This window comes from Paramormyrops kingsleyae, chromosome 9 (assembly GCF_048594095.1).
Source record: "Paramormyrops kingsleyae isolate MSU_618 chromosome 9, PKINGS_0.4, whole genome shotgun sequence".
NCBI lineage: Eukaryota > Metazoa > Chordata > Actinopteri > Osteoglossiformes > Mormyridae > Paramormyrops > Paramormyrops kingsleyae.
Window position 1 is genome coordinate 10,155,235 of NC_132805.1, and position 27,386 is coordinate 10,182,620.

Here is a 27,386-nt window from a genome sequence, read left to right on the forward strand (position 1 = left end):
AACCCTCACCCCAGCAATGTCAACCTTAACCCTAATAAATTATTACTAGGGGTCACCAATCACCATGGCAGATTCTGATGGGCATTCTGATCAAAACTGCATTTTTTACCACGGACACTATTTAAAATCATAGGCCTAGTTTTTCCTCTCAATCAAAACATTTTGCCAAAGACACATTGGTCCATGTATGGACAGTTTGACGTTCCCTTACCAATAAGTCCACCTCCACCGTTATATTCCTTCATTAATTACTCTCCGTAGTTATTTTCTCCTCCTGTGCAAACGAGCACAAGCCCACCAGGAGCCTTAAAGGCAAATATCAGAGGAGACCACACAAAACGTGTTTTGGACATTTATTCAACACATCAGTCTGGAGATCTATGTCTACAAACATGCGTTTTAAGCTCACAGTATTGGTCACAAGGGGGTCAGAGAGTTAGGGGTGAGACTGTTTTTGTGCTGCAGTCATTTTTAAAACCATGCTTCTTATACTTAGCTTTAAATATTTTATATACACTAGGTGCTAGGCTGCTGGGTGTTATAGGGGCCCGGGGTGGGGTTACTTCCAGACTTTGACGATGCCGTCCCTGGAGGCTGTGACGATGAAGCCCTGAGTGGTCTGGAAGGTGGCGATGTCGGTGATGATGTCGTGGTGGCCCACGGGTAGGGACTCGGGGCCCCGGCGGGGGACATCCTCTGAGGAGCCGCTCTTCTGCTTGCTGTGGATCTCCTGTGCGGAGAACCACCGGTGGGTGGGGGGGCGGGGACAAACTACGCATTGAAACTCATCTCAGATCCACAGTGATTCCAATAAGTAAAACGAAATGGAGAATCCATAGGTTTGTATTCAGTAAACAAACGGGACCAGCATTACATACCTCAACAGGACCCTCCATATCAACAGATACTTAAACCCAAAGCTTTACTACACCAGCACAGAAGACTACTGGTTGCGCCAATGTGGTAATTTTGGCTGATACTGATATCTGATATATTGTCGTCCAATATTACCGATAACATCTGAGTGTAGCAGCCAAATCATATAATGGAGGCAGTCAGCCATCAGAAAAGCAGATCCCACTTGGCAGAGTGTACTGAGGATGTAAGTGGTGAATGAGCCACTGTATTCTCTCATCCTTGACTATGGAAAATGACTCTTCATCCTATGCAATCATCCCCATTATTTTATTAGTTTTATATGTAGCTCTGGTGCTGCTAGCTCTGAATATTGATGAAATCTAAAGATGGAACAGCAATATTGACCAAGATATTAGATACATTAGACCAATGCAGAAATCTTGAGTTTTATTAAGAACATTAGTTGACACATATGTTCAATCGACATCTTCGTGCTTCTCTTCAGAAGAAGCTTTTGCCATCTCAACTGGCTCTCAATCAACATTTAAGCGCTTTGAGGTTTTCAACAATGACCACAAACATCAAACCAAATATGGCACATATTCGGTTTTCCCGGCATCTCACCTGAACGACTTCTGTTCCTTCGATGATCTTGCGGCTGTAGAACACTGAAGGACAGTGCAAGGAGTCGTGAGCTCCCCCGGCGACGATGTAGGACCTCTCTGGGTAGACCAGGTCCCAGAACCTGTGCACAGGAGGAACAAGGAAAATGATAACGATGGATCTTACTAATTTAATGAGTACTAAGCAGCACCTCTGTGTGCCAGAATCTCCATGCAGCAGGAACCACCAATTCATATAATAATTATCATCACCAACATCACATCCAGTGTCTGCAGTGACACTGGCCCTGCACAAACCCTACTATCTAAACCGTGCCACCAGTCCAGCTGATTGGAGCTCAATCATCAATAACAGCCGTGCAACAGAACAGGGACCATAAATCACTGACAAATGAAGGAAAGAGCCCCCAAACTCTACAGGCTGTACTGACTGGTTAACGCACTTGGGAGAGGGTGCTATTCACTCTATGTGCTGTACAGATTGGTTAAAGCACTTAAGGGAGGGCACTATTCACTCTATGGGCTGTTATGATTGGTTAACACACCCCTAAGTGTGTTAACCAATCAGGCACATCTATAGTGGAAGCTAGATAAGGTGACTGAAAGCTAACTAGTCTGCTTTACCAACATTGTTTGTTTCTAGAATAGATTATCTTTATTGCCATTCTACATGTACAACAAAACTCTGTAGAACAGGGCTTCTGGCAGTACCAGGATCCAGACTCACGCCTCCGAGGAGATCAGGGCCTTAATCCCCACCTAAGACCACTCAGCCTGGCTACCCTTCGTTTTACAATATTTTAAATAGCTACACTAATAACGGAACTTGTTAGAGCCCTGAAAGAACCTAGTTAGAACTTAAGTGAACATGGAAAAGCAGACTGCTGGCCCTACCTGATCCTCATGTCGGAGCCGGCAGTGAGCAGCAGGGGGTTCCCGTCTGCGGGGCTGCAGTAGATCCCATGGACGCTGTGGGGTGAGGGCTAGGGGGGCGCAGCGGAGACCGCAGGGGGCAGTGAGAACCCAGAAACGTCACAATGGAACAGTAAGTGTACCATCGACTTTTATTCAGACAAACCAAGATAAGTACCCCCAGATCATGACTGTCTGGGGTTAAACGTGGGAAAAGAGGAACTGTGGTTAAAAACATGAACTGGGAAACCAGTACTACTCACACATGAATCCAATAAGCACTTTCATTGTACTGGTTTTAAAAGTCTATGCATTAGATTATACGATTAGCACCATTAATGGGACAAAGCTTAGAAGTGCATCACACGGCTGTGGAAGACGGGGAGGCGACAGACCTGCATTTCCGACAGGGGGGGTGCCGAGCTGGCCCAGAGCGTGAACTTCCTGTCCCCGGTCTCCATGTCCCACATGGACACTTCATTGTTGCCCTGGACAGCTGGACACGATGACAGTATCCATACAGGATTACCTTTGTATTCCCTTTACATTAAACATCTGCCATATTGTGGCTGCGGTCCTAATGTTTGACATCCAAACCAACACTTGAATTCTGTGGTTCCAATTTTAAGGAAAGGAGCCTTCCAGGCTGTTTACGACTTCTAACGCTGTGGTTCCCTGAAAAGCCTAAAATGACAGCTAAATAATCATATGAAAAATCTTGTGTTTGACTTCTGTAAACCCAAAGTACATCAATGCTCTGTTCCCAGAGTGTGATCACTTCCTAGGAATGGCCCCGATGGCACGCACTCCAGTATTGGGGAGCGGTTCCCATTATGTCTTACAGGGCTGAGGCCTCGCATCTGGGCCACAGCCTCTAAGATCTACTCCCTTCTGGGGATCACTGTCAGCCAAAACAAGCGCACAAGCACAGTTTCTACCCGCATGCTATTACTGTATTTATTCCAGCATTTCTTGCACTGACATGTACTTTTTGCAAAGTCATCAACAACACTGGTGTGCAGTGCTGTATATATCAACTGGACTGTACGTACCCATGTAACCGCTGTCTTAACTGCGTATGCACTGTATGTATGTTGAGCTGTCCTGCAAATATACCAGTGAGCCACTGACAACAGGAGTCAAATTCCCCGCTTGTGTTAGCATACTTGGTGGAAAACATGCGCGATTATGAAAATCATCAGAATCTGTCCATGCCGTTTAATCCAATTACCTCACTACCATACAGTTAATGAGGCATTACATAAGGATTTGTTTGTATTAATGTTTCCCAGTCCTTTTGAAGGTCACTTGTGGTCATTCTCCGATTTATGAGGCACTGTTGGATACGTCTGGCAATAAAAAGTTGCTTCTGCCCTCTACCTGACTGGTTTTTGGTTATTGCCAGTTTCTCCTGCTTCACCTTGTTGTTGTGTACTGCTGTCTTAGAAAATCTGAGACTGGAAGCAGCCTGCCGTGCAGTGTGGCCTCCTGCCAGCAGAACCAGGATTAAACCAGGATTTAAATGTGTGTGTGTGTGTGTGTGTGTGTGTGTATGTGTGTGTATATGTATATATATAGAGATCTCAAATTTTTCCACAGCTGTATTCATACCACGACACTGATGAATTCTTGAATCTGAACAGGAAAGATAAATGATTTATAAACAGGGATGGACATAACTGGCGCGCAAGTACATATTCACTTTTAAAAGTGATACCTGCGGCAATTCATTGTTGTAGCAGCACAAATATGTACGTATTTTATGTGCATTATGTGCACATGACAATCGTGCATTTTACCTATATATGCCAATTCGTTCTTCATTTACAGTATAAAGGTTAAAATACATGATAGTTTCTTAGCAGTGCAAAAGCACAATACGTACACAATTGATTGCTGCACGTATCGCTTTTAAAGGTGAATGCATACTTGTGTACCAGTTATGTGCATCGCTGTTTATCACGTAGTGCCACATAGGGGTATCACAGTAGCAAATCAATGACCCATTATAATCTTTAATTCTAATTAATGTTCTAACTAAATGTGAAGATGTCTTTAGGTACAACTGTTAAAGCCAAATGTGCAGCAACTCCGGTATTAGCAGGTTAATGCACACCATGCACTGCATTATACGAACCACCTAACATTCCTTTGAATGTCAGGTGGTTCTTTGGTTCCACAGTCGCGTGTTTAAAATAATGTATAGCTTGTTGTGCATTAACCCTTACATACATCACATCTTCATTCAATTCTTCAAAGCCTAGTCAGTGTTTTTTTTGCATAGGAAATGTTACCTGCGATGATTGATGATTGGTAGAGGGGGTGCATAAGCAGCCGCCTGATTCGTGCCCGAGCCGGGTGCGAGTGGTTGGAGATCGGCAGTTGGAACCGCATATCCCAGCATGCCATGGTGCCGTTACTGGTACCTGTGGAACAGAGGGCAAGCCAAGGGCATAGCCAATTAAATCTCTCAGGCGAAGAAAGCAATTTTTAATTAGCCGAAGTGAGAGCTGTTTACTGACTGGCCGTATGAGATGCTTTAGTGACGGAGAGCCATCGTTTAATTTGTTGATTGGGTTGCTAATCACTGGCATAATTTTGATATACAGGTTAAAAAAAGATCCTGGACAGGGAGCAGTTTGTTAGAGACTTAAATGGGTTGTTTTTTACAGGAGAGCGATTTTCTGATTGGGTGAATGTAACATTTTTGGGAGAGAACAGCGTTGCTGTTTTGCGGATGTGGCTGCCAGTGGGGACCGGTCACGCACGCACCCACGCAGAGCCAGCACTGGTGCGTGTCCACGGTGAAGGAGGTGATGAGGCCCAGGCGCAGGTCGTGCCGCAGCGTCCAGGCATCGCTGCCGCTGCGCAGGTCCCAGCCCACCAGGGCGCCGTTGACGGTGGCGTACGCCAGCACGGACTGCGCGCCCGCGTTGAAGTGGTGGATGTCCACCGCGCAGCCCTGCTCCTTCAGGTCCAGGAACCTGAGCGGGGCACAGACGCCTCGTGAAGCCTCCCACAGCACACGGCGGCCGCTGAAAACCGTAGCCCTTATCCAAGCCAACATCTCATTTATAGTATCATTTAAACTAGGACTTCAGACAAAAGCTACTGGCTACAAGCTCATCTAACCACTGGTTCCCTTAGCCAGTGATGGGCAAATTAGCTTAACTACATTTTCGAGTACATTGTCAGAAAAAAGGGTACCAATTTGTATCTTTGCCTCTCACTAGGGCTGTATCCTTAGTTGTAGAAAAATGTACCTTTTAGTCTAATTTAAGGTACAGAAAGGTACAAACAACATTAATGTACCCCCAACGGGGTAACTTAAAAAGTACTATTACCTACAGCTATAGGGTACAATTGGCAGACCCTTGAGGGTGCAGCCCCAGTGACAAGCAAAGGTACAAACTGGTGCCCCTTTTTCTGACAGGGTAGAGAATGTCTGACAGTGTGTAGTGAATATATCTTTTATGTAGTGAAGCTGTTTATTTGCTGAAGTAGCGCGTAACCCCAACAAGGGTCACATGCCCATATTACTCAGCCAAATCGTGTACATTCTGCTAGCTGTAGTTCAATGCGTATCTTCCCCCAATTACAATCTAATCTACAACCTGCTCAAAACCAGCTCTCTTTCTGGAAAAGCCATTTTCAATTAATTACCGTTCATGTCTGTAGAAGGTATGGTGACAGGATGGCCATACTTCGATAATGTAATGAAATTAACTGAAAAAAATGCATGTACTCAAATGCTTACTGTGCAAGCAGGCAGTCAGAATCATTATGTTGCTGCTGCCTTTTTCCATCAGGGCTAATTCTACATGAATGCAAAGGCAGCGTTTCTTACGAGGACTGCGACGTTCCTTCTAAGCTGGGTCTCCTTTGGGGCTCTTAATTAATCCTTTTCAGGACACTCTGTTCACCTGTTTTAACACTGTTTGCATTGACATTCCTGTTGCATGGGATTCTTTTTTTTACTTTTCATCCAAACCAGTCAAGACAAATGATAATAAATGCAACATAGAATATGCTTGTAATAATTTTTTGTAGAATCCGGGAGGTGAGTATTATTTTTAATTAGCCCTAGTGATTACGTTTTAAAAGTAGCTTCAACAGAGTTAAGCTTCTCTTGCTATCCAGCTTGTAGCGTAACTTGCTCCATTTCCCTGATGTATGGCTTTCCTGCAGCTCAGCTATATTTTTCATATAGTAACTTACTACATTTTTTAAGTAGCTTGCCTGTATCACTGCCCTTACCTTAGAATCTGAAATCTCTGAAACAAGCATAACCGGTGATGGTAAAGCACAATAACAAAAATAATACACTTCATCCACTATCTGTCACCATCCCTTACTCATACCGCATATGTATGCGTCACATTATATAACGTCCCTCCCCAGCCTTGAGCCTGGGATTGGCTCCAGCCCCTCCCACCACAACCCTGTAGTCTTCAAGCAGCTGAAAGATATGGATGGATTATACCACACCAGCACAGAATATCTGATGCAATCTCTACAATGCCCAGGCGTATCCTCTGAAGAACCTGAATCAAAAGCCATGGCAGAAAAAAAAAAAAAAAGAGAGAGATTAGGTGTTATCCATGGAGGTACCTGGTCTGGAAGGGGTGCACCTTGGGCGACTTGGGGGGCTTGTTCGCCTCGACGGCCAGAAGCTGGATGGACCCGTTGTCGGAGGCCACGGCCAGGTAATGCGAGCCCTGGCAGAAGGTCAAGGTCTTCACGTGTCCTCCTACACGCGAGTACGTCAGCACCGATCTGGCGAGGAAGGGCAGCAGCTTCAACGAGGCCATACTGACAATACCAAGAGAGATGAGTTGCTTTATAAACAATGCAGGATTCTCCTAGAAGATCATTAATCAGGACCAGATGGTCACTGTAACAGATACTCTTTCTTGGAAGTGAAATTTATGAAACACAAAACTGTGATATATGCGATATCCTGGAAAACAGCAGCAACTGCTGGACTGAACTGTCATTCCTCAAGTCCACCAAGCTCTAACAATGAGGCCTGGGATGCGTTCAGATGGGGCCAAACTGCCCGCTTCTGCTCACCTGGTGGTGGTGGTCTTGCCCTCCATCTTCTGGCTGTCCCAGATCTTCACGGTTCCGTCATTGGAGCAGGTGGCGAAGATGGAGTGCTCGTCAGAGACGCGGATGCGGTTGACGGCGGACTTGTGCTCGTGCAGGTGCGCCACCAGCAGCCCTTTGGGGTGCCAACCTGCCAGCAGAGATATCACCAGTTACCCAGTACTGGATGAGTATCAATTCACATTACTACTACTCAAAGGCTGCTGATTGAAATCCATAAACTGAGTACTGCTAAAGTATTCAGGATTCATCCTCCTATGAATCTACCAAATAACACATACAGAAACTTTAACGGATACGTATCGTCTGCACAGCCAGAAGGAAAAATCATACCATCATAGGAAATGTCAGAAAACTAATCCTCCCACTGGAATGTTTACTTTGGACATTTTAATAATTGCCCAACATTCATGCAATCAAGCTATTTAGCTTGAACAGTGGGCATGACTAATTCTGTAGTTTCAAATAATGAGACTTTCTGGGTGAAGTTCTTTGACAGTTACTGTGTACAATGACTCTTTCAAATATTTCTCTCACTCCATTTTTGTTAGGCGTATGAAACTTGATTGAGGTAGTTTTGGTGTGTCGAGGGTGCCCCCACCTGGCGGGGGAGGCCGGCTTTCCCACTCGGTGCTCTCCATCATCTGTTTGGCCATGCGCTCGGCACTGCACTGTTCACGCTTCTGCTGGACCAGCTGCTGCAGCTCCGCCTTGCAAGTGGTGAGGCGGCGCTGGTAAGTGGAGGCCCCGCCCACAGACTGCACCACCGGCGCGGTTGGGGGGGCCGCCTTCCTGGGCTGCACTGTGGCCCCCTCCGTCACCTGTGGAATGGGAGGGATACCAGCCCTTAGCTTACCAAGCAACTGCATCACCATGACAACACTTCTGTCGGATCACAGCTGTGTAGCTACAAGGAGTGGAGGGTGGAAGCAAGTGAACAGGGCATGAGGTACAAGGGCCGTGCTGGGAGTTTTGGGTCGAGCTTGGGAGGAGTTCAGATACCGGGGGTGGAGGCGGGTTGTTGTTTGACGGCTCCAAGGAGCCGAACATGCTCTTCCACTCCTCGTTCATGTTGGAGTCCTGTTTCGTGTGCTTTCTCGCTGAAAAAACAGGGGAAGAGAGCCATCAATTACTATCAGCGTTCAACAGATCATAACCAAACTACTATTTTAATGCTTAACAATGTTTGTTTACTCAGATGCATTGTTTGGGATTGAAGTAAGGATGCAGGGATCAGAGTCCTTTGAGAGTTTACAGAGGAAAGCATAGAAGCAGGTGCTTGATAAGAGCCGGTTGAGTGTGGAATCATGGACAGGGTTAGCAGAAGCATGGAGCCAGTCCCAGGCAGAATCTTGAACTGATTTCCAGTAAATGAAGGACAAAATTGAGGTCAGCCATCTGAAGGGTCCAACTTACCTTGGAGACTCTGAAGCATAGGATGAGTGATCTGAGAAACAATATTTATCTAGACTAAAGTGAGAGAGAAATCATTGTAATATTTATGTTTTTTTCCCATTCCCATTTATGGATGGATGGATGGATTTTTGCTTTTTCTTAGTCTAATGCAGTGCCAGTTTCATCCAAGTTACCAGTTTATTTTTTTTTTTAAATATGTGTGTCAGCTTTTAGGCGTTTCATTTAGGGAAGAAAAAAAAGCAAACATAAGTACCACAGCAGCTGAGCAGCCTGGCATGCTGTGAGAGTGTTAGCCAGGATAATCATGCAGCGGAGCCAGAATTTGGACAGGAGGCCCCCCACTCCCAAAAGGTTAGAAACAATACACCACTGTCAGGAAGTCAGTCACGCGCAGTAAAACCACATGCTAAGATGGGGGGGGGGGGGTCACTGCAAGGAGAATTTGTTCACTGGTGTGTTAGTGACACCGCCACCACGACGTCCTTCCAGCACGCTCGGGAAGTCACACCACGTCTTTCCGCAGCTGTCAGGCTGAGCTCCTAACAGGAGCAGACCAAAGGAGCCAGCCATGCCCACCAAGCACAGTATATAAACCTCTCGGGCCAGTATATTGCATATTTTGATGTAATGCAGGCTGGTAATTCTAAATCTGGACGTCACAGCCCAGATGGATTTTCTGCCATTTTACAAAATCAAAAGATTCGATTTTTACGGAAAATTACAGAATATATCACACATCTGATCCTACCATGGGATAACAAAATGATTTTTGAAGAGCTTGCCTCTTGAAACAAAACTTTAAATGCAGTGCAATGGAAAAGGCAGGAACCTACTTACAGCTCATATCTCTATATGAAAATCTGAAAGATGCCTACCTCTCTTGTCCTCCGATTCGTTCTTGGGCTTGACGAGGTCCGCGTAGCGGCCGGTAATGCCCAGGGTGCCCAGGTCAATGACCCCACTCTGCACTCCATCTCCTAGGTGGCTCTGGTCCACAATGTTAGCCTTGGCCTTGTTGGACTTCAGCATGAAATCCTTCAGGGCCAGAAGTTTGTCCTCCTCAGCCTCCGTCATTCCCTGTTAAGGATGCACACGGCTTTGGTTTGTGTGAAAAACGGATGCACATACATGTGCATAGATAGGTCTGCATGGGTGTATGGATAGATATCTATAAACATATATGCACAAACATGTGCCACCTAGCCATTCTTCAGCAGGAGCAGTAACTTGTTTAGGCAGGAAAGCATAGAAGGCTTTCTAAAAGACCTGTGACAGCAGTTTCTTCAGCAGCTGAGCGATGGCTGGGTCATCCGGAATGGGACATTCAGGGATGGAGCCACTGCGTTTCTTCTGCCGAAGGAGAAGGTGCCGGAAAAGACTGCCGATGTCCTTAGAGCGTAGCGAGTAATCGAAGATGGAGCGGCTCAAGGGCTCCTTCAGGACACTCAGAAGCACGATCTCCTTATCAATCTGCCATGGGACGCAGGACTTGAGTCAGGACATGAGGTAGGTCATGGGCGTGCGATTACTGGGTCAGTCAGACCACAAGGTAGATCACGGATGAACATTTAAGCCATGAGTAGAAAGTACAGAAAGTACATCATCTAGCAAAAGAGTCTGCAGATCACCTCAGTATGGACACAAAGGACAGAAAAACCCTCAATCAGTCACATCAAGACAGAAATTTCCACAAGATGCGAGAGGCAGATATCTCTGCTCAGAGGAAAAGAATCATGTCAATGAACTTTTAGATCAAAAATCTGATAAATAATATGTAAAACTGTCATTGCAGCTTCACAACACTGATATTCCTTGATATCTATACCTCTTTTCAGCTAAACAATCACATTTCTAAAGGGCAGCCTATACAAGCTTCCCATTAAACCATATCCCACGGAAAGGGGGAGGGGTCTGTAAATGTCAATCAGAGGAAGAATGGGGGGGTCTTCTGAGTCTCTCACCTGTATGATTGGCTGTGTGATGAAGGGAGTGAGGTGGGGCATGAGTTTGCAGTACACGTCGGCAATGTTGAGGTGCTGTGCCACCACCGTGATAAAGCCCACCGCGCCATAGCGGATCCATAGGTTAGGATGGCACAGAAACGGAGCTGCAGAGGAGAACGATGATAGTCACGTGATTCATATTGCTCCGCCCACACAACAAAAGTCTCTCTTCGTCTCTGAGACTACTGTCCACGAATTTCCCAAGACAAACTAGCTAAAGCTGGTAGGAACTACGCAGCCTCACCAGCTGCCCGCCCCCCACCCGGTCTCACCGATGTCGCTGACAAACTCGTAGATGTGTGGCTTCTGCAGCAGGCCCAGCTGGCACATGCAGCTGAGAGCGTTGAGGGCCTTGGCGATGACGAACTCCTCAGCATCGCTCAGGCCCTGCTGGAGCAGCGGCTTCAGGATGGAGGAACTCTGCCAGCCCACGTAGGCCGCCACGCCTGTGGCGAGATGCGGGGTGGAGTGCAGTTAAGATCACCATACTGCCCCATGAAGGCAAGACAGAGCAACTACATTTACACTGACAAGCAAAGGCTGTCTTGGTTTCAGGTAGTGATGGCCAAATGAAGCCTCGTGAACCACTTGCTGTATTTTCTGACCCCACTAGATGGTGCTCTCTGTACAAAAATAGGCTCAAAGCATGCCCAAAGCAAGCCAAGAGCACCACCTAGTGGCATCAAAAAATACAACAAATGGTTCATGAGGCTTCATTTGGCCATTGCTAGTTTTAGTGTGTATTTTGTAGCTATTGTACTTCTCTTCAGAATTGAACATATTTGAAATAAAATACTGTATCACAAGATAAAACAGAGCCTATGAGACCTCATTTCGGTCATAACTTCATTTTGATAAATGTAGTTACGATGCAGTTACTGTGTTTTGCCTTTGTTGGGCAGTATTAATATCACCATCATTATTATTTCTTGCCTGAGTTCATTAAAATGAGTCAAAATACTACTGAATTACAATAAAATGTAATAGTAATGCTATACATTAACTGCATTCAGTGCACCTTCATAATGCATTTATAATGGATTTGTAGAACATTTGTAAGCAACATGTAAGTATATTTTAACATCCTAACATACTTCAACAGGTTTAATATATTTTAATAGCAAAGATTATATGATTATGCAATTATAATGTTTGTTATCATATACCGTTTGTTATTAATATACAGTATATTAAAGCTGTTAAGGTGTTTTGGGATGTTAAGGATATTTACATGCTGCTTATGAATGCTTTATGAATGCATTATGAAGGTGCACTGAATGTTCTATGAATGCTTTATAAAGACATTATGAAGGTGCAGTTAATGTAAAATTAAACAGGTAACAATTTTCAATACTTTTTTAAGTCGAGCAAAGATCAGCTTCCACAGACAAGCCAGCGGAATTTTATTGGCAGGTGGTTACAGCCTCAGAAGCGTTGATTGGCTGGGATGGCCATCACTCACCCACGATGCTGTCGAAGAAGGCTCCCCGCAGGTGCCAGTCATTCTTGTCATTGAGGAAGGTGATCATGTGGGACAGGAGGACGTCGTTGGCCTTCTGCCGGCCAAAAAAGACGCAGAGACGCGTAATGCCGCTCTCCATCAGGGTCTGCTTCACGATGTTCTCGGGGTCGCTAAGTAGGGTCACCACCTTCTGCTGCACCATCTCGTGTAGCGCTTGCAACTCTGCAGGCCACCGGGCAAGAGGGACAATGCAAATTCCGTTTCTATGCCAACGGTACCAGCCCCCGCATACAAAGACTACTCTAGGCACTAATATTAAACTACAAACTCTGGCAGTGGCTCAACAATAATCATATGTGGAATCTTCCTACAACCAGGGAATACAAGCTATTCACAGTCCAGTTTAGGGGCATGGATTTATAGCTCTGGGACAAGGGTTTGATTGATCCAGTTGCAAATAATTTGCCATTAAAGTTAAGAGGCAGAATTCATGAGTCGGTGAAACTATGGATCTGACTTAATTACAACTTGCTCCGCTGGAATAAGTCTAGCCTCAGGTACAATTCTGACACAGGGATGTTCGGATTTCAAGGTGAAATAAAGAGATAAAAAGCAAGGCTGTAAAAATATTAGTTTCACTGTTAATACTGCAGTGTGAATGTCCTAGAGAACAAGCCAGTAAAGGCTGCACTGGAAGGCCTTTGGGAGTTACCCGAGTCATAGTTCTCATTGGGGTGGAGGGCTTCTTCTGCGTCCTCCCCGTTCAGGTCGTGCTCCACATTCAAGTTGTTCTCCTGGACCAGCTCCAGAAAGCGGAGAGCAGTCTCAGCCAGGTGGGCTATGTTCTCTGGGGGAGATCCAATAAAAGCAATGCAATACAATGCAATCACTGTGATACAATGAGGTGTCAGCCTCGTGCCGCAGAAAATCTGGCAGTAAGGCATATAGACATATACAGTACTTTTCCCCTTGGGAAGTAGGAACAGAATCTAAGGGATCAAGATGCCCCCCACGATATGATTACCCTACCAACCATGGGATTTGAACCCATGACCATCCGATCACTGGCAAAGTCCTAACCCGCAAAGCCACACAAATATCACAAAATAGGACATTTCAGAATCTTTTTCAAAACATTAGTGCAAAACAAGTCAAATCGAATGAGAAATTGGTGTGGGTTGGAGGTTGATGCAGAGACCAGAAATGTATAAACAATTTGAAGACCACATAAATTTACTGTGTACACTTCCAGTACAAACAAAGCCAAACACAGACAAGAGGAGAACAATTTATGTATTTGCACTTCCCACAAAACTATTTGCTTTGAATAACCAGGAAATTGTTTGTGATGCTGACCAGCATAAGTGCTTGGAAGATAGATATTCAGGATATTAAGAGATAAAGAAAAGGGGTAAGTATATATTTCTTTTTGGGGGGGGGGGTGTCTGTCAAAATGCCCAGCACCCCCCCAGATGAAAAGCGGGGTGTACCTGCGTAGGCCAGTCTGACTATGGTGGCCTCGTCCTGCGCCAGGTGGGCGATCCCAGGCAGGATGTACTCGGGGTAGATGTTGATGTCGTTGCGGGGCACTTCCTTGACCAGCGCCAGCACCTTGGTGAGGGTCCGCACAGCCTCGGCCCGCACACGGGGCACCGCGTCGCTGCAGAAGTGCAGCAGGTAGGGCGTGATGCGGTCCAGCAGCACCTCCACGCTCAGCCGGTCCGCCAGGTGCAGGATGAGCTCCAACGCCGCCAGCTTGGAGTCGCAGCAGTGCAGCGTCTGCAGGCAGGAGGTGATGACCGACACCAACACGGCCAACCCGCCGCCCTGCTGCTGCTCACCACCGCCGCACAGATTGTGCAGGATGTTCTCCAAGTCCTTGCGGATCACCAGGACACGCTCGTCCGCCGACTGAAAGGTCTCCTTGGCAAACTGGGCCATGTAGGGCTGGAGGAAGGTATAGAAGATGTCTGGGAAGGCCTTGCCCCTCTGCTGCTTCAGGTACTCCTCCGCAGACAGACGCTTCTCCGGCTCACGCTGCACCATCTGGGCCACCTGCGAGGGGGATTTGCTTTTTAGCCAAATAAGGATAACAGGGTTCTGTCAACACAAGGCCCACAGCGGACAGAGGAACCAAAGCGAGATTCACTGACAACATGAAATAACCCCACCCAGTGCAAGTTTCTGTGTGAGGCCAGTGCCTTGCTGCTGAGCCCTAGGGCAAGACATGCAACATGGATTGTTCCAGTGGAAATTTCAAGCTGCGCAAAAAAAAAATCACGGGCTTTTAAGTATATGCTTCAAAGCACTATTCCGGCCACAATTTTCCCCACATTGCAATGCAGAATATACGGTGATGGAGGTAAGGAACTCCTATAGAAAAAAAGATATACTGATGTGGCATTTTTCAGCAAAGAACTGAGCAGAAAGTGGGTCTAACCCATCCGAAAGAAAGCTTACCAGCTCCCGGACACTCCTGTCCTCAATTTTCAGCAGTACTTGTTCAGTCTGGAAGTGTCCTTTGCGGTAGGCAAGTAACTGGGACAGGTCGAACAGAGGAATTCCCTCCGTGAAGAGCTCTGCTATGACACAGCCTGAAAAACATCCCAAAGGCCCCCAAAAAACACTGCCTTAAAGATGTGAACCACAATTTGCCAACACAATGGGGTACATACTGTTGCGGTGTATGAATATATATGGTACAGATGTCTTTACATTACATTTTATATATATATTTTTTTAGAAAGCCGAGTGTGAGCAAATGAGGCTTACCCTGCAAATGCATTTATGTAGGATTGCCTGGTGAAAAACATTATTGCCTTATATGCCATAAATATCTGTGTTTGTCTCTTCCACCATTCACTCAGAACCATGTGGTTCAGGTAGAGGGTATCTATAAACAGTTCTTTATCGAGTGTAGTTCTTAAAATGTATGTAACTAAACGTGTGTACCCTTCTCCTGAAAAAGGCTGCAGGCTCACCACAACCCAACACTCGATAAATTCTGTCAGAGCATGATTGACTATACATAAAAAATTAAGAGACCACAGCACGATTTTTTGTTTCACTCATGTCTGTGAATAATATACTGATTTTTTTTTTTGCAAACTGCAGCTTGGTTCTTCTCTGTTTCTCATTAATGAAGGGCTTCATCCTCACTTTATGGGATTTCAGTCCTGCTTCTAGAAGCCTAATATGAACTGTCCTAGCAGTGCACTTCACACCTGCACTTAATGTTTCCCATTCCTGTTGAAGGTCACTTGTGGTCATTCTCCGTCATCCCTGGCATTAGAAAGTTGCTTCTGCCCTCTACCTGGATGGTTTTTTGGTTATTGCCAGTGTCTCACTTCATTCTTGTATACTGCTGTCTTTTGAACCAATTTTGAACCTGGAAGCAGCCTGCTGCTCAGTGTAACCTTCTGCCAGCAGAACCAGGATTAAACCAAGATTTAAAAATGCTGATATATTTTTTTTTAATATAGAGTGGTCTATTAATTTTTCCAGAGCTGCATGTGTGTCAGGAATAAGCTCCTATAATTACACATTTGTTTCTGGGTTGCAGTTACAATCCAGCTAAGTATGGCTCACAGGCAAAACGCATCCATCATTGCTCTTCCACCGGAATGGACGTCTACCTGCTGAGAATATGTCCATTGGCTGCTTCAGCTCTCCTCGGGTTCTCTGGCCATTGGAGGTGAGGTCCACCAATGGGGTTGTGTGGTCGCTCTCTGTGGTGAACATGCTCCCGTCCACGAAGCGCTCGGGGGCAATGTAGCATGTCCTCCTCCTGGAGGTGTCGAAGAAGTAGTTGAAATCAGCGGGATTGTCTTCCGGCAAGTAGGTGGGCTTGAAGCTGGCGAAATCGGCTAAAAGCACCCAGTTCCAGCTGGTCACCATGACGTTCTCAGTCTTGATGTCGCCATGCCTCACGCCTGATTTGTGGGCCTGGTCCACAGCATTCAGGATCTGGAAGGCAATCCACTTCTTCTCAATGTTGTTGAGGAAGGGCCGGGTGCTGATGCGATCATACAGGTTGTCCCGCACATACTGTCGAAACAGGATGGCCGCCTTCTCTGTGAGAGTGGCCTTTTGGAATGGCAAGCAGTTCTGGCATGAGTGCAGCCTGATCTTCAGCTCCTCCAGCTCCTGTTTGTAGCTGGTTAGGGGCAAGGAAGGATCCTGGATGGCAAACACCTTCACCACCACCAGCCCCTCTCGGTGCTTTGCCCGGGCCACTTTGAAGAACCTGGTGCTGCCCAGACTCTTGTCGTACTCATAGTCATGGATGTCTGAGAAATAACTGTCCACCGACAGAATCTGAGATGGAGCGATACCAGCAAGTTGATTCCCCATTGCACAACCTCAAAGTAGCAAGTACTGAGTGCGGATCCTGTCCGGAAATAAAAATAAATAAATAAATTTATTTAAAAATGTATTTTAACAATCAGAAATCACCCAGAAAAACTTTCCGCCTAAGAAACACATTATGAGCAACATCTACCCATTACTTACAATATGCCGGCGAACTACATGAAGTTTTAAAATACTAAGGAAGCGGGCAAAACCATGGATGCCTCAAATACTGGCGGAAGTAAACTGGCTAATTTAAGTACGCCGTCATCCCAACATAACAAATAACATCGAGAACGCCTCCTGTGAACAGAATGCTGTGTTTACATGGGGTTTATGAGTACTTGTGCGATAGATAAATAAGAATTATTTCTTGTTGGGTGATTATGAACATAAACAAACATTAATGACATTTAAATATATGCATAGGTAAAGCTCAGTAGTTGCTTACTAGAAAAAGAATCAGAAATGTAGCGTGCACTTTAAAATAAAGATCATTAACAGCAACGGACACGTGATGCGAAGCGCAAATCGGCGCAAATTATTGTTTACCTGGCTTGGGTTTCAGCTCACTCGGCCAGGCTAACTAGTTAGCAGGCATTTCTGTTATCCACCCATAAGATCCCCCTCCCTCGGTAGATTAGGCACGCATGTCATATGCTTAACGTGATCTGCCCGTTCATACAGGACCCGTGAAAAAGAAGAACGGCGCGGATCCGTCCGTATTAAAAACGCAACAGCGCGAACGTTTCCGGGCAGCGGTGAAATGCATCAGAATACTGCCAGCCCCCTTTCCCGGCTCCCAGTCCGCTGGGCTCGATCAGATGACAGGCTCGGCTGACTTCCTCCAGCTGACCGTCTGAATCCGGGTTAATAGTGGGACGGCGCATATGCAAGTAGGAAGTGTGCGCGGAATGCTGCGGCGGATGCGGGGTTCACCTGATACCAGTGGAGTCTTGTTTAACAAAAACGTAGGGAAACACAGATTTTTTTATTTATATGTTTACCGTCCATTTATGCAGTACAGGATCGCGGTGAGCCTGAGCCGGAACTTATCCCGAGAGGTCCAGCGCACAGAGCAGGGATCGGCCTAGACAGGATACCAGTGTATCGCAGGACACACGCGTACATGTACACAAACATACAGAGCAGAACCAAATATACTTAAAGAAAATTAAACACAAACACAGGCGGGTAGCGAAATCAGTACCATTTTAATATGAACAGTGATGTATTTTAAATAGATTTTTATTCAAAATAGTTTGGTGGTTTTATATTCTTAGCCTTTAGAATACCTTGTGACGTGTTTCTTTTTTTAAATTCGTGCCAAAATGGTTTTTTTTTCTCATTTCACTCTTTGTAAAGCTGTGATGATTGCTACAGAGGTGCCGGGTAAATGGCTGCTCCAGCGCAATGACTGCGAGCTTTGGAGTGCAAGAAGACGTGTAGGGAAATCGATTAATTCCTGTATAAGTAATTGATTTGTACTTGAACAAATGACAAATAACGTATCATGAACTAGATTGAATGGACTGGAGAAAAGTGCGCGCTTCTCATTTTGTCCACCGGGTAGCGCCGGCGCCGTGTGCGTTAGCCGCTGGTCTCGGGTCAGTGAGGAGAGCAAGAGAACGAGAAATAATCAACGGTAGATGCATGTAGCCACACAATACTACAGGATATCCTGGGTTTTTAGAGATAGTGCTGTTATTTAAGCGTGTGATAACTATCTCAGGTCTTTTGTACATGAGGTCTAAGAAGGAGCTTATCAAAGCAGTTCAGGAGTTGGTGTCTGTCTGTTATGTAACTGGATAACTGAAGTCGCCATTGACGAGTGCGCCATTTGAAGTTAAATAATCTCAAAGAAGACGCCAATGTTGAAAACGGCATCTGTAGAAGACCTGGGTGAAGCAGGATTGTATATGCTTAGAAATCGTTATGAAACCTTGGCCGTGTTCCTTGGATGTCTGTGTTGATTCACTGATTTATCAAATCGGCAGTGGTAGTACAGGTTTTAGCGTTATAGGTCAGTGGCTTGCTGTATGTGAGTTGTGGTTCAGAATTAGATAAAAAGAAAATTGAATAATACAAGAGACGCATGTAATTTAACATGAGGTTTCTTCTGTTATGGGAGGTGGACCTGTTCACTCCCATACTACTACCAATTGATACTGTGTTTAATTTTATTACGTATTAAGGCAGATAAGTTAATGTGGGAAAAAAAAAACTACAGTAGAATTAATACAAAAAAAGATGACAGCCGAGATGTAGCGAAGCTTCAAGGCCCATTGGGGGGTGGGGACTGTTGTAAACTGTCAGTCACTTATCTAGCGTAACCCAGTGGGGAGACTTGCGGAAGTAACCAATAGGAGGTGGCTTAGGCCGTTTGGGGCTTGTAGTCCCGCCCATTGAGGGCGTGGACACTAGCCTGGTGACGTGCGACTGTTTTGGACGGTTCGCTAGTTCCTCCCTCTCCCCTGTGCGCCCTCAGCGCGTTGACCTCACCCGGCAACCGTCAGTCTGTGCGTCGCAGCTTCGCGGAAGATGCTGGAAAAAAGGGAACCGCTGGTAAGTTTTGGTTACAATGAACTTCCCACTTCAGTTAAGTCCCATATTTCTCTCTAGCCAGCGAGACAGCTTCTCTTTTATCGGCGTTTCCGAGTTGCAGCTGTCACGGGGCTGCATGACGAGGAGGGTAAAACAAAAATACACACTGGCAGCCACAGCATGTGTCTTAATTTCATTCCACCGGAGGAAAAGGTTTTTGTAGCTGCATGCCAGGCCCGTTATAGTTGAGAAGCACTGAAGATTTCAGAAACCGTAGAGATGTCATTTTGAGAAGTCTCGCGGCGAGAGCGCATTTAGAGCCCCAGTGACTGCGAACCAGCGCGTTACGACTGGGGTGTCCGTTTGTAGTTGCTCAGCGTTAGCATGCTAATGTTGTTAGCTGTGCTGCACTGGGACCCTTGCCGACTATATCGACACATGCATGAAACCCTGCCCAAAGGCAGGTTAATGAATTTGTGTTTTACGTACACTCCTGATCTTAGCTATTTTTTGGACTTCGGGTATTACGGCCGCGCGGAATGGCCAATTAATCCATCACCCAAAATGTAACTTAAAACCCAAGGGCAAAACTGTAATGCCCCCTGCGCCGCTTGACATACTCTCGGCGTCTGTGTCTAGTTGGAATTAAGTTGTCCGTTATTAGTTATCCCAGAGGAAAATATTTACTGGGAGTGTGGGGTTGTGAAACATCAAGTTCAATGGTTGTTTGACCGATCGGGAATATTTAGTAAGATATGGTGCAAGTTCATCAGGGCGAAAAATGGTCTGCAGTGTTGTTTTTCTTTTGGGGGGGGGGGGGGGGGGGTGCGCGCAATAGAAAGGAGTTGGGAGTAGGACATAAATTTTAACATCACAACAGTGTTACGATCATGACAGCTGAGAAACTATAAGATTGCAAACATTACAACAGTGTTACGATCATGACAGCTGAGAAACTATAAGATTGCAAACATTACGACAGTGTTACGATCATGACAGCTGAGAAAATGTAAGATTGCAAGTCTGTCTGTCTGGAGGATATCAGCCTGGAAGGTTGGTCTGACGTCTTGATGTGGCGCACCCTTCACCTTGTTGAAATAATTCCTGTGGGAAAAGTAGACTGGAATACATATCTGCACATGCCCTGGTGGAATTCACCAGAGTAGGTATACTGTTTTCTGGGGGGGAAAACTAGCAACTGCATTTTAAATAATCATAGGCACAATTACTTTAATTACAACTTATTTTTAACCATCCTAAAAGGGTGTTGAGTTTTTAAAATAAGTGATAATACTTTATTTTCGTTTTTTCAACGAAAACAGATAGGTCTTGTATGATATGAGGGCATTTGTGCATTGGATTTCATAGTTGATTTTGTTTATATAGTTCATTTAACGCAGTGTTTTTTGCAAGTGTGAAAATTCCAGTTACTGACCAGCACTTTTTAAAATTGTAAAATGGTGATGGGTCTTTGTTCAACGTTGAAACATTAACACTTGTAGTATTTGCTAGCTTTGAGGGCTGGGGAGCAGTGACTTAAATTTCAATCCATCTTGTACAGTAACATTTGTTACTAATATTTTCATTTCCTGTGTTGGAGTAGTCATTTTCAGAAATATGTGGAAGCAAGACTCAAACTGATCTCTGATAAGCTTGTTAGATTCATAGCTTTCGTTCCTGCTGTGGTAATTGAATAGGGCCATAATCACACTGAATCTGATTGCACTGTAATAGTAAATATGGCTTTCTCTTGTATCTATGACAACAACAGCAGCAAGGCCCCTTGTACTCCCTTATTGGCTGCTTCTAATTACAAGTTTCCATGCCTTGGGTTTAAAGCTTGGCCTGAGGGTCACATTAACTTGGACTTGTGAGCTGGTTGTGTTGCCCTAAGATCTGGTGTTTTTTTTGTTTGTTTGTTTTTTAGTTTTTGCAGCAGCTTAGATGAGACATGCTTGGGAGAGAGCTCAATGTCCCACTCCATTTTTAAAGCGTGATGTTCCAATCTCAGTCCTGTGGGGGGGCGGGAGGCTATGATTACTCCCAACGCTGCAAAAGTCTGATCTGTTCTGGTGCACCAGTATAATCTGTCGCTTTTTAATTAGCGTGTTGTTTTGGGTCAGATATGATGTTATTGACCAGTCCTCCCTGACCACAGTTTTAGCCGGAGAGGCTGGCTGTACAGGCCCTATTGATGCGAAATTTAGCAGCCAGACAGTGGGTCATTTTTAACCATAAATCACTTTACCTCTGTCTATTTGAATATGTATTTGTGAGCAGAGGAGCACATTTTACTAGGATCTTGGCTGTGGGCAACAGGGACATTCTACTCATGTAGTACTTCCATGCATCCCCACGTTGTTTTAGAAATGTAATGTGGACCACTTCCCGTGGTCTGATTGGTCTAAAGTGCCACCTAAAGTGATCTTAGAAAGCTTGTTTCTTCTATGGTTTTTATCAGTTCAAACAAATGCACAAAAGCAGCACATCAAATTCAGGAAGATGAGCTAATCCAAAGAGATTAGATTTGTTCAGTATTTTAATTTTACTTAGTTTAGTTTTATCTGATGGCAGCTGCTCCCTTTAGGTAAATAGGGTTTTTTTTCTGTCCTTCTCCGTTGCGCAATGCAAAGGAGAGAAATGCAGGCAGAGATTGGTGGTAATGAGTTGCTATGGCCAACTATTTAGATACAGTTTCTTAGACTCTACATCTACATGACAGATCAGCAGGCGTCCCAGCATATGATCTGTACTTTTTAACAGAGCTCTGAATGAATTTAAGCAGTTCTCTGGTTTAATTATAACCTGTTCAGTGCATTGTCAACCTAATGGATATGGAGGGGGGAGACCAACAAAGCAAGGGCTTGGTAAGTGATATTTGTAGCAGGAGTTGGCTCCAAATTTCGATTCATTGTATTTTGTATCTTAGCATTCCACTGTTGGCTCTTCTGTTATGTTTAAGCTGTGCTGGGCTCACAAAATTGCACTGTGAGTTTTTGGCTTTAAGAACAAAGCCAAGAGTGGTGTTCTTTTTGAACAAACACAAAGCCTGTTATTCCGAGTAGTCAAATAGCATGATATTTTTGAGAGCTGGGCCTCCTGATTTTTAAAGGGCTGAAACAGAAAAGTGCTAACACACATGGATTAGCGCTTTACTATGACCTGTATATGAATGGCCATTGCCAGTTTCACACAGGTCAGTGTTTAACCTTGCTGTCGTGTTCGGGTCGGCACCGGCCCGTTTGTAAGTTTACAATGCATAAAAGCACCACATAAATTTGTGTACTGCATCAAGGCTTTTTGACTTTGTCAGGAACCTCTATTTAAACAAAATAAAACTAAATCAAGGCAAGGCATGCTCATACATGTAAGGCAAGATAAGACCAATTTGGTTTATTTATATCATTCTCGAGGTTTATTTTACCATTATTTTTTTTTTTGAAAACGAGAGGTATGCTGTCAAGAGGTCCAGAAAGCCACACCAAAAATATTAAAACTAATCTTTTCATGGATAAGGAAACCTAACAAGGTAACCAAAAGGTAAGAAACAAATTGGTTGATAAATAATTGTTTTGAGGGTATTTTGGCACTGACCCGTATAACACAAGAGATAGGAACAGAAAGCGAACATAGGACAAAGGTTAATGTATAGCTCATTATCTTTTAGTAGGAACCATTTTGTAGAGAACAGTTTGGTTAATGACGTCCTTTAAATTGGCTGCTTCTGTTCATGCTCCTTCAGATGGGCAACTCAAATAAAATATAGGTGCTGCATAAACTTCAACTGCTTCAGCTAATTTAAATTATGTTTTTCTTCAATGGGTTTTATTTGGTGGGCAGTCGTCTGCACCAGGTGTGGAGGTCAGAGCTCAGTGGTTATTAAGCTGGCAAAGATTAATGCTGATGGGTAAATGATCATTTCCAGTGAATAGGATATATATATTTTTAAGCTTGGTTTTTTTAATGAAAGACTGTATATCTTAATGACTTTAAAATAATTGAAGGAAACACACTCAGGTGAACCATTTATGGTTATGGAATATTTCGAACAACTGAAACCAATGCACGCTTGAAATGAAAAGTGCCACATTTTAGTTTTATTGTAAAAAGCAAGTTCCCTAAAAAAAAGTAGAAAATAAATAGTTTGCATTTCTTGCAAATTAAATTACAGTGGAATCTATAGTACTCTGTGTGTAATTGATCACTCTAAGCGGATGATGCTTATCTTCATTATGTCTCAGTCAGTTTACCATCTAATTGACCTTTGTATATTTATTACATGCATATAATGTAATAAAACCCAGACAGACATGATCACTATAAGCAATCTCCACTCTATATATAGGCTAAGCGTACTGAATTCTTATATGCAGTGGTGCTTGAAAGTTTGTGAACCCTTTAGAATTGTCTTCATTTCATCATAAATATGACCTGAAACATCATCTGATTTTCACACAAGTCCTCAAAGTAGATAAAGAGAACCCAGTTAAATAAATGAGACAAAAATATTTCACTCGGTCAATTATTTATTGAGGAAAATGATCCAATAATACATATCTGTCAGTGGCAAAAGTATGTGAACCTCTAGGATTAGCAGGTAATTTGAAGGTGAAATTAGTCCGGTGTCTTCAGTCAATGGGATGGCAGTCAGGTGTGTATGGGGACCCCGTGTTGTTTAAAGAACACGGATCTATCAGTGTTAACACGTTTGTGGAAGTGTATCATGGCACGAACAAAGGAGATTACTGAGGACCTCAGAAAAAGTGTTGTTGATGCTCATCAGGATGGAAAAGGTTACAAAACCATCTCTAAAGAGTTCGGACTCCATCAATCCACAGTAAGACAGATTGTGTACAAATGGAGGGAGTTTAAGGGCATTGTTACTCTCCACAGGAGTGGCTGACCAACTAAGATCGCTCCAAGAGCAAGGCGTGTAATAGTCAGCCAGGTCACAAAGGACCCCAGGGTGGCTGCTAAGCAACTGAAGGCCTCTCTTGCACTGGCTAATGTGAGTCCACCATCAGGAGGACACTGAACAACAATGCTTTTCATGGTAGGGTTGCAAGGAGAAAGCCACTGCTCTCCAAAAAGAACATTGCTGCTCGTCTGCAGTTTGCTAAAGGTCAGGTGGACAAACCAGAAGGCTATTGGAAGAATGTCTTGTGGATGGATGAGAACAAAATCAAACTTTTTGATTTGAATGAGAAGCATTATGTTTGGAGACAGGAAGACACAGAATTCCAGCATAAGAATTTTAGCCCATCTGTGAAACATGGTGGTGGTAGTATCATGGTTTGGGCCTGTTTTGCTGTGTCTGGGCCAGGACAGCTTGCAATCATTGATGGAACAATGAATTCTGAATTATACCAGCAAATACTAAAGGAAAACATCAGAACATCTGTCCATGAACTGAATCTCAAGAGAAAGTGGGTCATGGAGCACAACAACGATCCTAAGTACACAAGTCGTTCTACCAAAGAATGGTTAAGGGAGAATAAAGTTAATGTTTTGGAATGGCCTAGTCAAAGTCCTGACCTTAATCCAACTGGGATGTTGTGGAAGGACCTGAAGCGAGCAGTTCATGCATGGAAATCCACCAACATCCCAGAGCTGAAGCTGTTCTGCAAGGAGGAATGGACTAAAATTCCTCTAAGCCGATATGCAGGACTGATCAACAGTTACCGGAAACGTTTAGTTGCAGTTTTTGCTGCAAAAGGGGGGGGGGGTCATACCAGATGCAGAAATGAAAGGTTCACATACTTTTCCCGCTGACAGATATGTATTATTGGATCATTTTCCCCAATAAATAATTGACCAAGTGAAATATTTTTGTCTCATTTATTTAACTGGGTTCTCTTTACTTTGAGGACTTGTGTGAAAATCATATTTATGCAGAGATTTAGACAATTCTAAAGGGTTCACAAACTTTCAAGCACCACTGTATATAAGCATTGTTGAAGTTAAGACTTAACACTTATACATTATTAATATTTTTAAACTTGTACATACAGATGAAGAAATTTAGGAATTTTGCAGTACAGTTTGAATATCCTCCAAAACAGTATAAGCAAGTGGCGAATGCATAAAATGCCCAACAATTTATCTCCGACTGGCAAACAGTGTCGCTTGCACTTTGTTGCGACAGCAGCCCCTCGGGTATCACAAACTGTAGCCAGTACGCAATACAGCCCAAGCTAGCAACTCCCAAGTCATCCATTGCTTTTTTCATATTACTCACATTGTCTTGCAGAATTGTGTGCGCTTTGTTTAGTGGGATTTTCCATAAATGCTGCTTCCACCTCTCAAAACTTTGCAAATTGCTGTGTTACTTGTCGCTGTTAAAAGCATAAAATACTTCCCGGTCGTCACCCTCTTATCTGATGTTCTTATGCTCCTCCCCCTGCAAAGGGTATGCGCATGATGTCACAGCAAGCGGAACTCACTGTGCTCACACCAATTGAGTAGCAAAAAACTGAGTGGCAGCGTTCAGTTCGAATGCCACAAAAAACACATCTAAACTGGGAAAGATCTGTCATGCGATTGTAATAATAGCTCCTATTTTGTGTTAAATCTATCTTTTTAGAGACTGCCGAAAACTAAATAAGTATTGGTTGTGCATTGGTCACATATGGCCGATACATGACCTGTGAAATAGGTCTGGATCGGCAAGAATACCGATCCGAATATCAGATTGATGCATCTGTAATGGCGGTAATCACAAGTGGTCATGATGAATTCTGTATGTATGATAAATTGTCAGTCCTATTGATTGTGGTCTTTAAAATGTCCAGACTCTATAAAGTACTATTACACAAATTACCCTAAGGCATTAAACCCCTGACAGGGGATGCTAATTCTTTTACACATTTGCTCTGGCTGCTCTTATATATGCTTAAACAAGTAATGCAGTTGAGTGTTTGGATATACTGTGCGACCTTAACAGATAGCAATAACCTCATCCAAATGGCTTCCAGAAATACCCAAGTTCTGAGAAGTTACTGGGTGTACCCTCTTGTTTTTGACGTTTAGCAAATGTGTTAGCAGTCAGTGTGACTTTCGCCTGCTCATGCCAGCATTTTTGTGGTCTGCCATCTTCGTGTGAGGTGACAGATGGATATATGGGTGCTGTTGGCATGGTTTCAGCGTTGTGGCTCATGCACGCTCCAGTGTGGTATCCACACATGAACTCAGCTGCAACTTTTACAACAGCTTTACCAGGATATAGCTGTTAGCCATTTTCTGGCTGTGGAGAAGATGCTTTGATCCTCATTAGCGGAAGTGGCTGGGGTTATTTATATTGTTGTCCACAACATGTATACCTTGGTTTGTACTGTTTTATTTTGCCCCAGGATGATGTCAATCCTAATACCTATAATCTACTTGTTCAGCCCAAGTGAATCAGTTCCTTATTTGTGTATATTTTTTCCATACACCTTTTCCATGAACGTGTCAACTCATTTCATACATGCATTTGTTTCAGCCCAGCCCCACTCATTTTCTCATCTAACCATGGTAATGGAGAATGTACATTAATCTCTTCCTCAGTGCTAATGTATTAAATCTGATGGTTTCCTTAGTCCTCTCAATTGGATCTTTGCAGTCATTTTGTTATACATTTCTGCTCCACTCATCAGTGGTCAGTCGAAGTGAAATGCACTCGAGCAGGACTCACGTTACCACCCTACCATAGTGCACTTCGCTTGGATATCTGCAGATTCCTCAAAGGGTCTTAATCTTGTTGTTAAGTAAGTTTTAGGCTTTTACTTGGCCCTGTCTTGCAGCTGCACCGGGCTATTTAGTCATGCAGTGTCTGGATGGGGACTGCCTGCCCGTCCTGTACCTGAGCCCCTGTTGTGCCCTACTTGCCCTCCATGTACCTGTGTCCTTGTCTTTGCCCTGCCTGCACCCCTACCCTGTACCTGAGCCCCTGTCTGTGCTCTGCCTGCACACCCACCCTGTACCTCAGCCCCTGTCTGTGCTCTGCCTGCCCTCCCTGTACCTCAGCCCCTGTCTGTGCCCTACCTGCCCTACCTGTACCTCAGCCCCTGTCTGTGCCCTACCTGCCCTCCCTGTACCTCAGCCCCTGTCTGTGCCCTACCTGCCCTCCCT

The 27,386-nt window shown here is 44.3% G+C and overlaps 2 protein-coding genes across 8 annotated transcripts in view; one reads left to right on the plus strand and one right to left on the minus strand.

Annotated features, from left to right (window-relative positions):
- Positions 1 to 340: 340 nt before the first annotated feature.
- On the minus strand, positions 341 to 25,576 carry pik3r4 (phosphoinositide-3-kinase, regulatory subunit 4). 4 transcript variants are annotated; one of them, XM_072716294.1, is made up of 20 exons: positions 25,516 to 25,576; positions 16,019 to 16,773; positions 14,844 to 14,977; positions 13,874 to 14,438; positions 13,096 to 13,230; positions 12,384 to 12,605; positions 11,194 to 11,367; positions 10,880 to 11,025; positions 10,185 to 10,388; positions 9,794 to 9,995; positions 8,505 to 8,602; positions 8,104 to 8,323; positions 7,467 to 7,632; positions 7,005 to 7,205; positions 5,166 to 5,377; positions 4,688 to 4,819; positions 2,789 to 2,889; positions 2,376 to 2,464; positions 1,483 to 1,603; positions 341 to 730 (listed from the first exon to the last, which is right to left on the minus strand). In XM_072716294.1, exons 2-20 carry the CDS (start codon positions 16,734 to 16,736, stop codon positions 560 to 562), a joined length of 4,011 nt encoding a protein of 1,336 aa, XP_072572395.1. In that variant the 5' UTR covers positions 16,737 to 16,773; positions 25,516 to 25,576; the 3' UTR covers positions 341 to 559. The 4 variants fall into 4 exon arrangements, with proteins under 4 accessions (XP_072572395.1, XP_023694774.1, XP_023694775.1 ...); XM_023839006.2 differs by lacking the exon at positions 25,516 to 25,576 and adding an exon at positions 17,286 to 17,547; XM_023839007.2 differs by lacking the exon at positions 25,516 to 25,576 and adding an exon at positions 17,286 to 17,546 and having other exon boundaries at positions 7,005 to 7,169.
- atp2c1 (ATPase secretory pathway Ca2+ transporting 1) overlaps positions 17,565 to 27,386 on the plus strand; it is a 38,385-nt gene continuing 28,563 nt past the window's right edge. The window contains exons 1-2 of one of the 4 annotated variants that reach the window (XM_023839011.2): positions 17,603 to 17,704; positions 19,222 to 19,298. In XM_023839011.2, the coding sequence (XP_023694779.1) occupies positions 19,275 to 19,298 (24 nt within the window). In that variant the 5' untranslated portion in view covers positions 17,603 to 17,704; positions 19,222 to 19,274. Of the gene's footprint in view, positions 17,705 to 18,012; positions 19,299 to 22,789; positions 22,818 to 27,386 lie in introns of those variants that run through there. The other 3 variants (XM_023839009.2, XM_023839010.2, XM_072716296.1) reach the window with 3 other exon arrangements.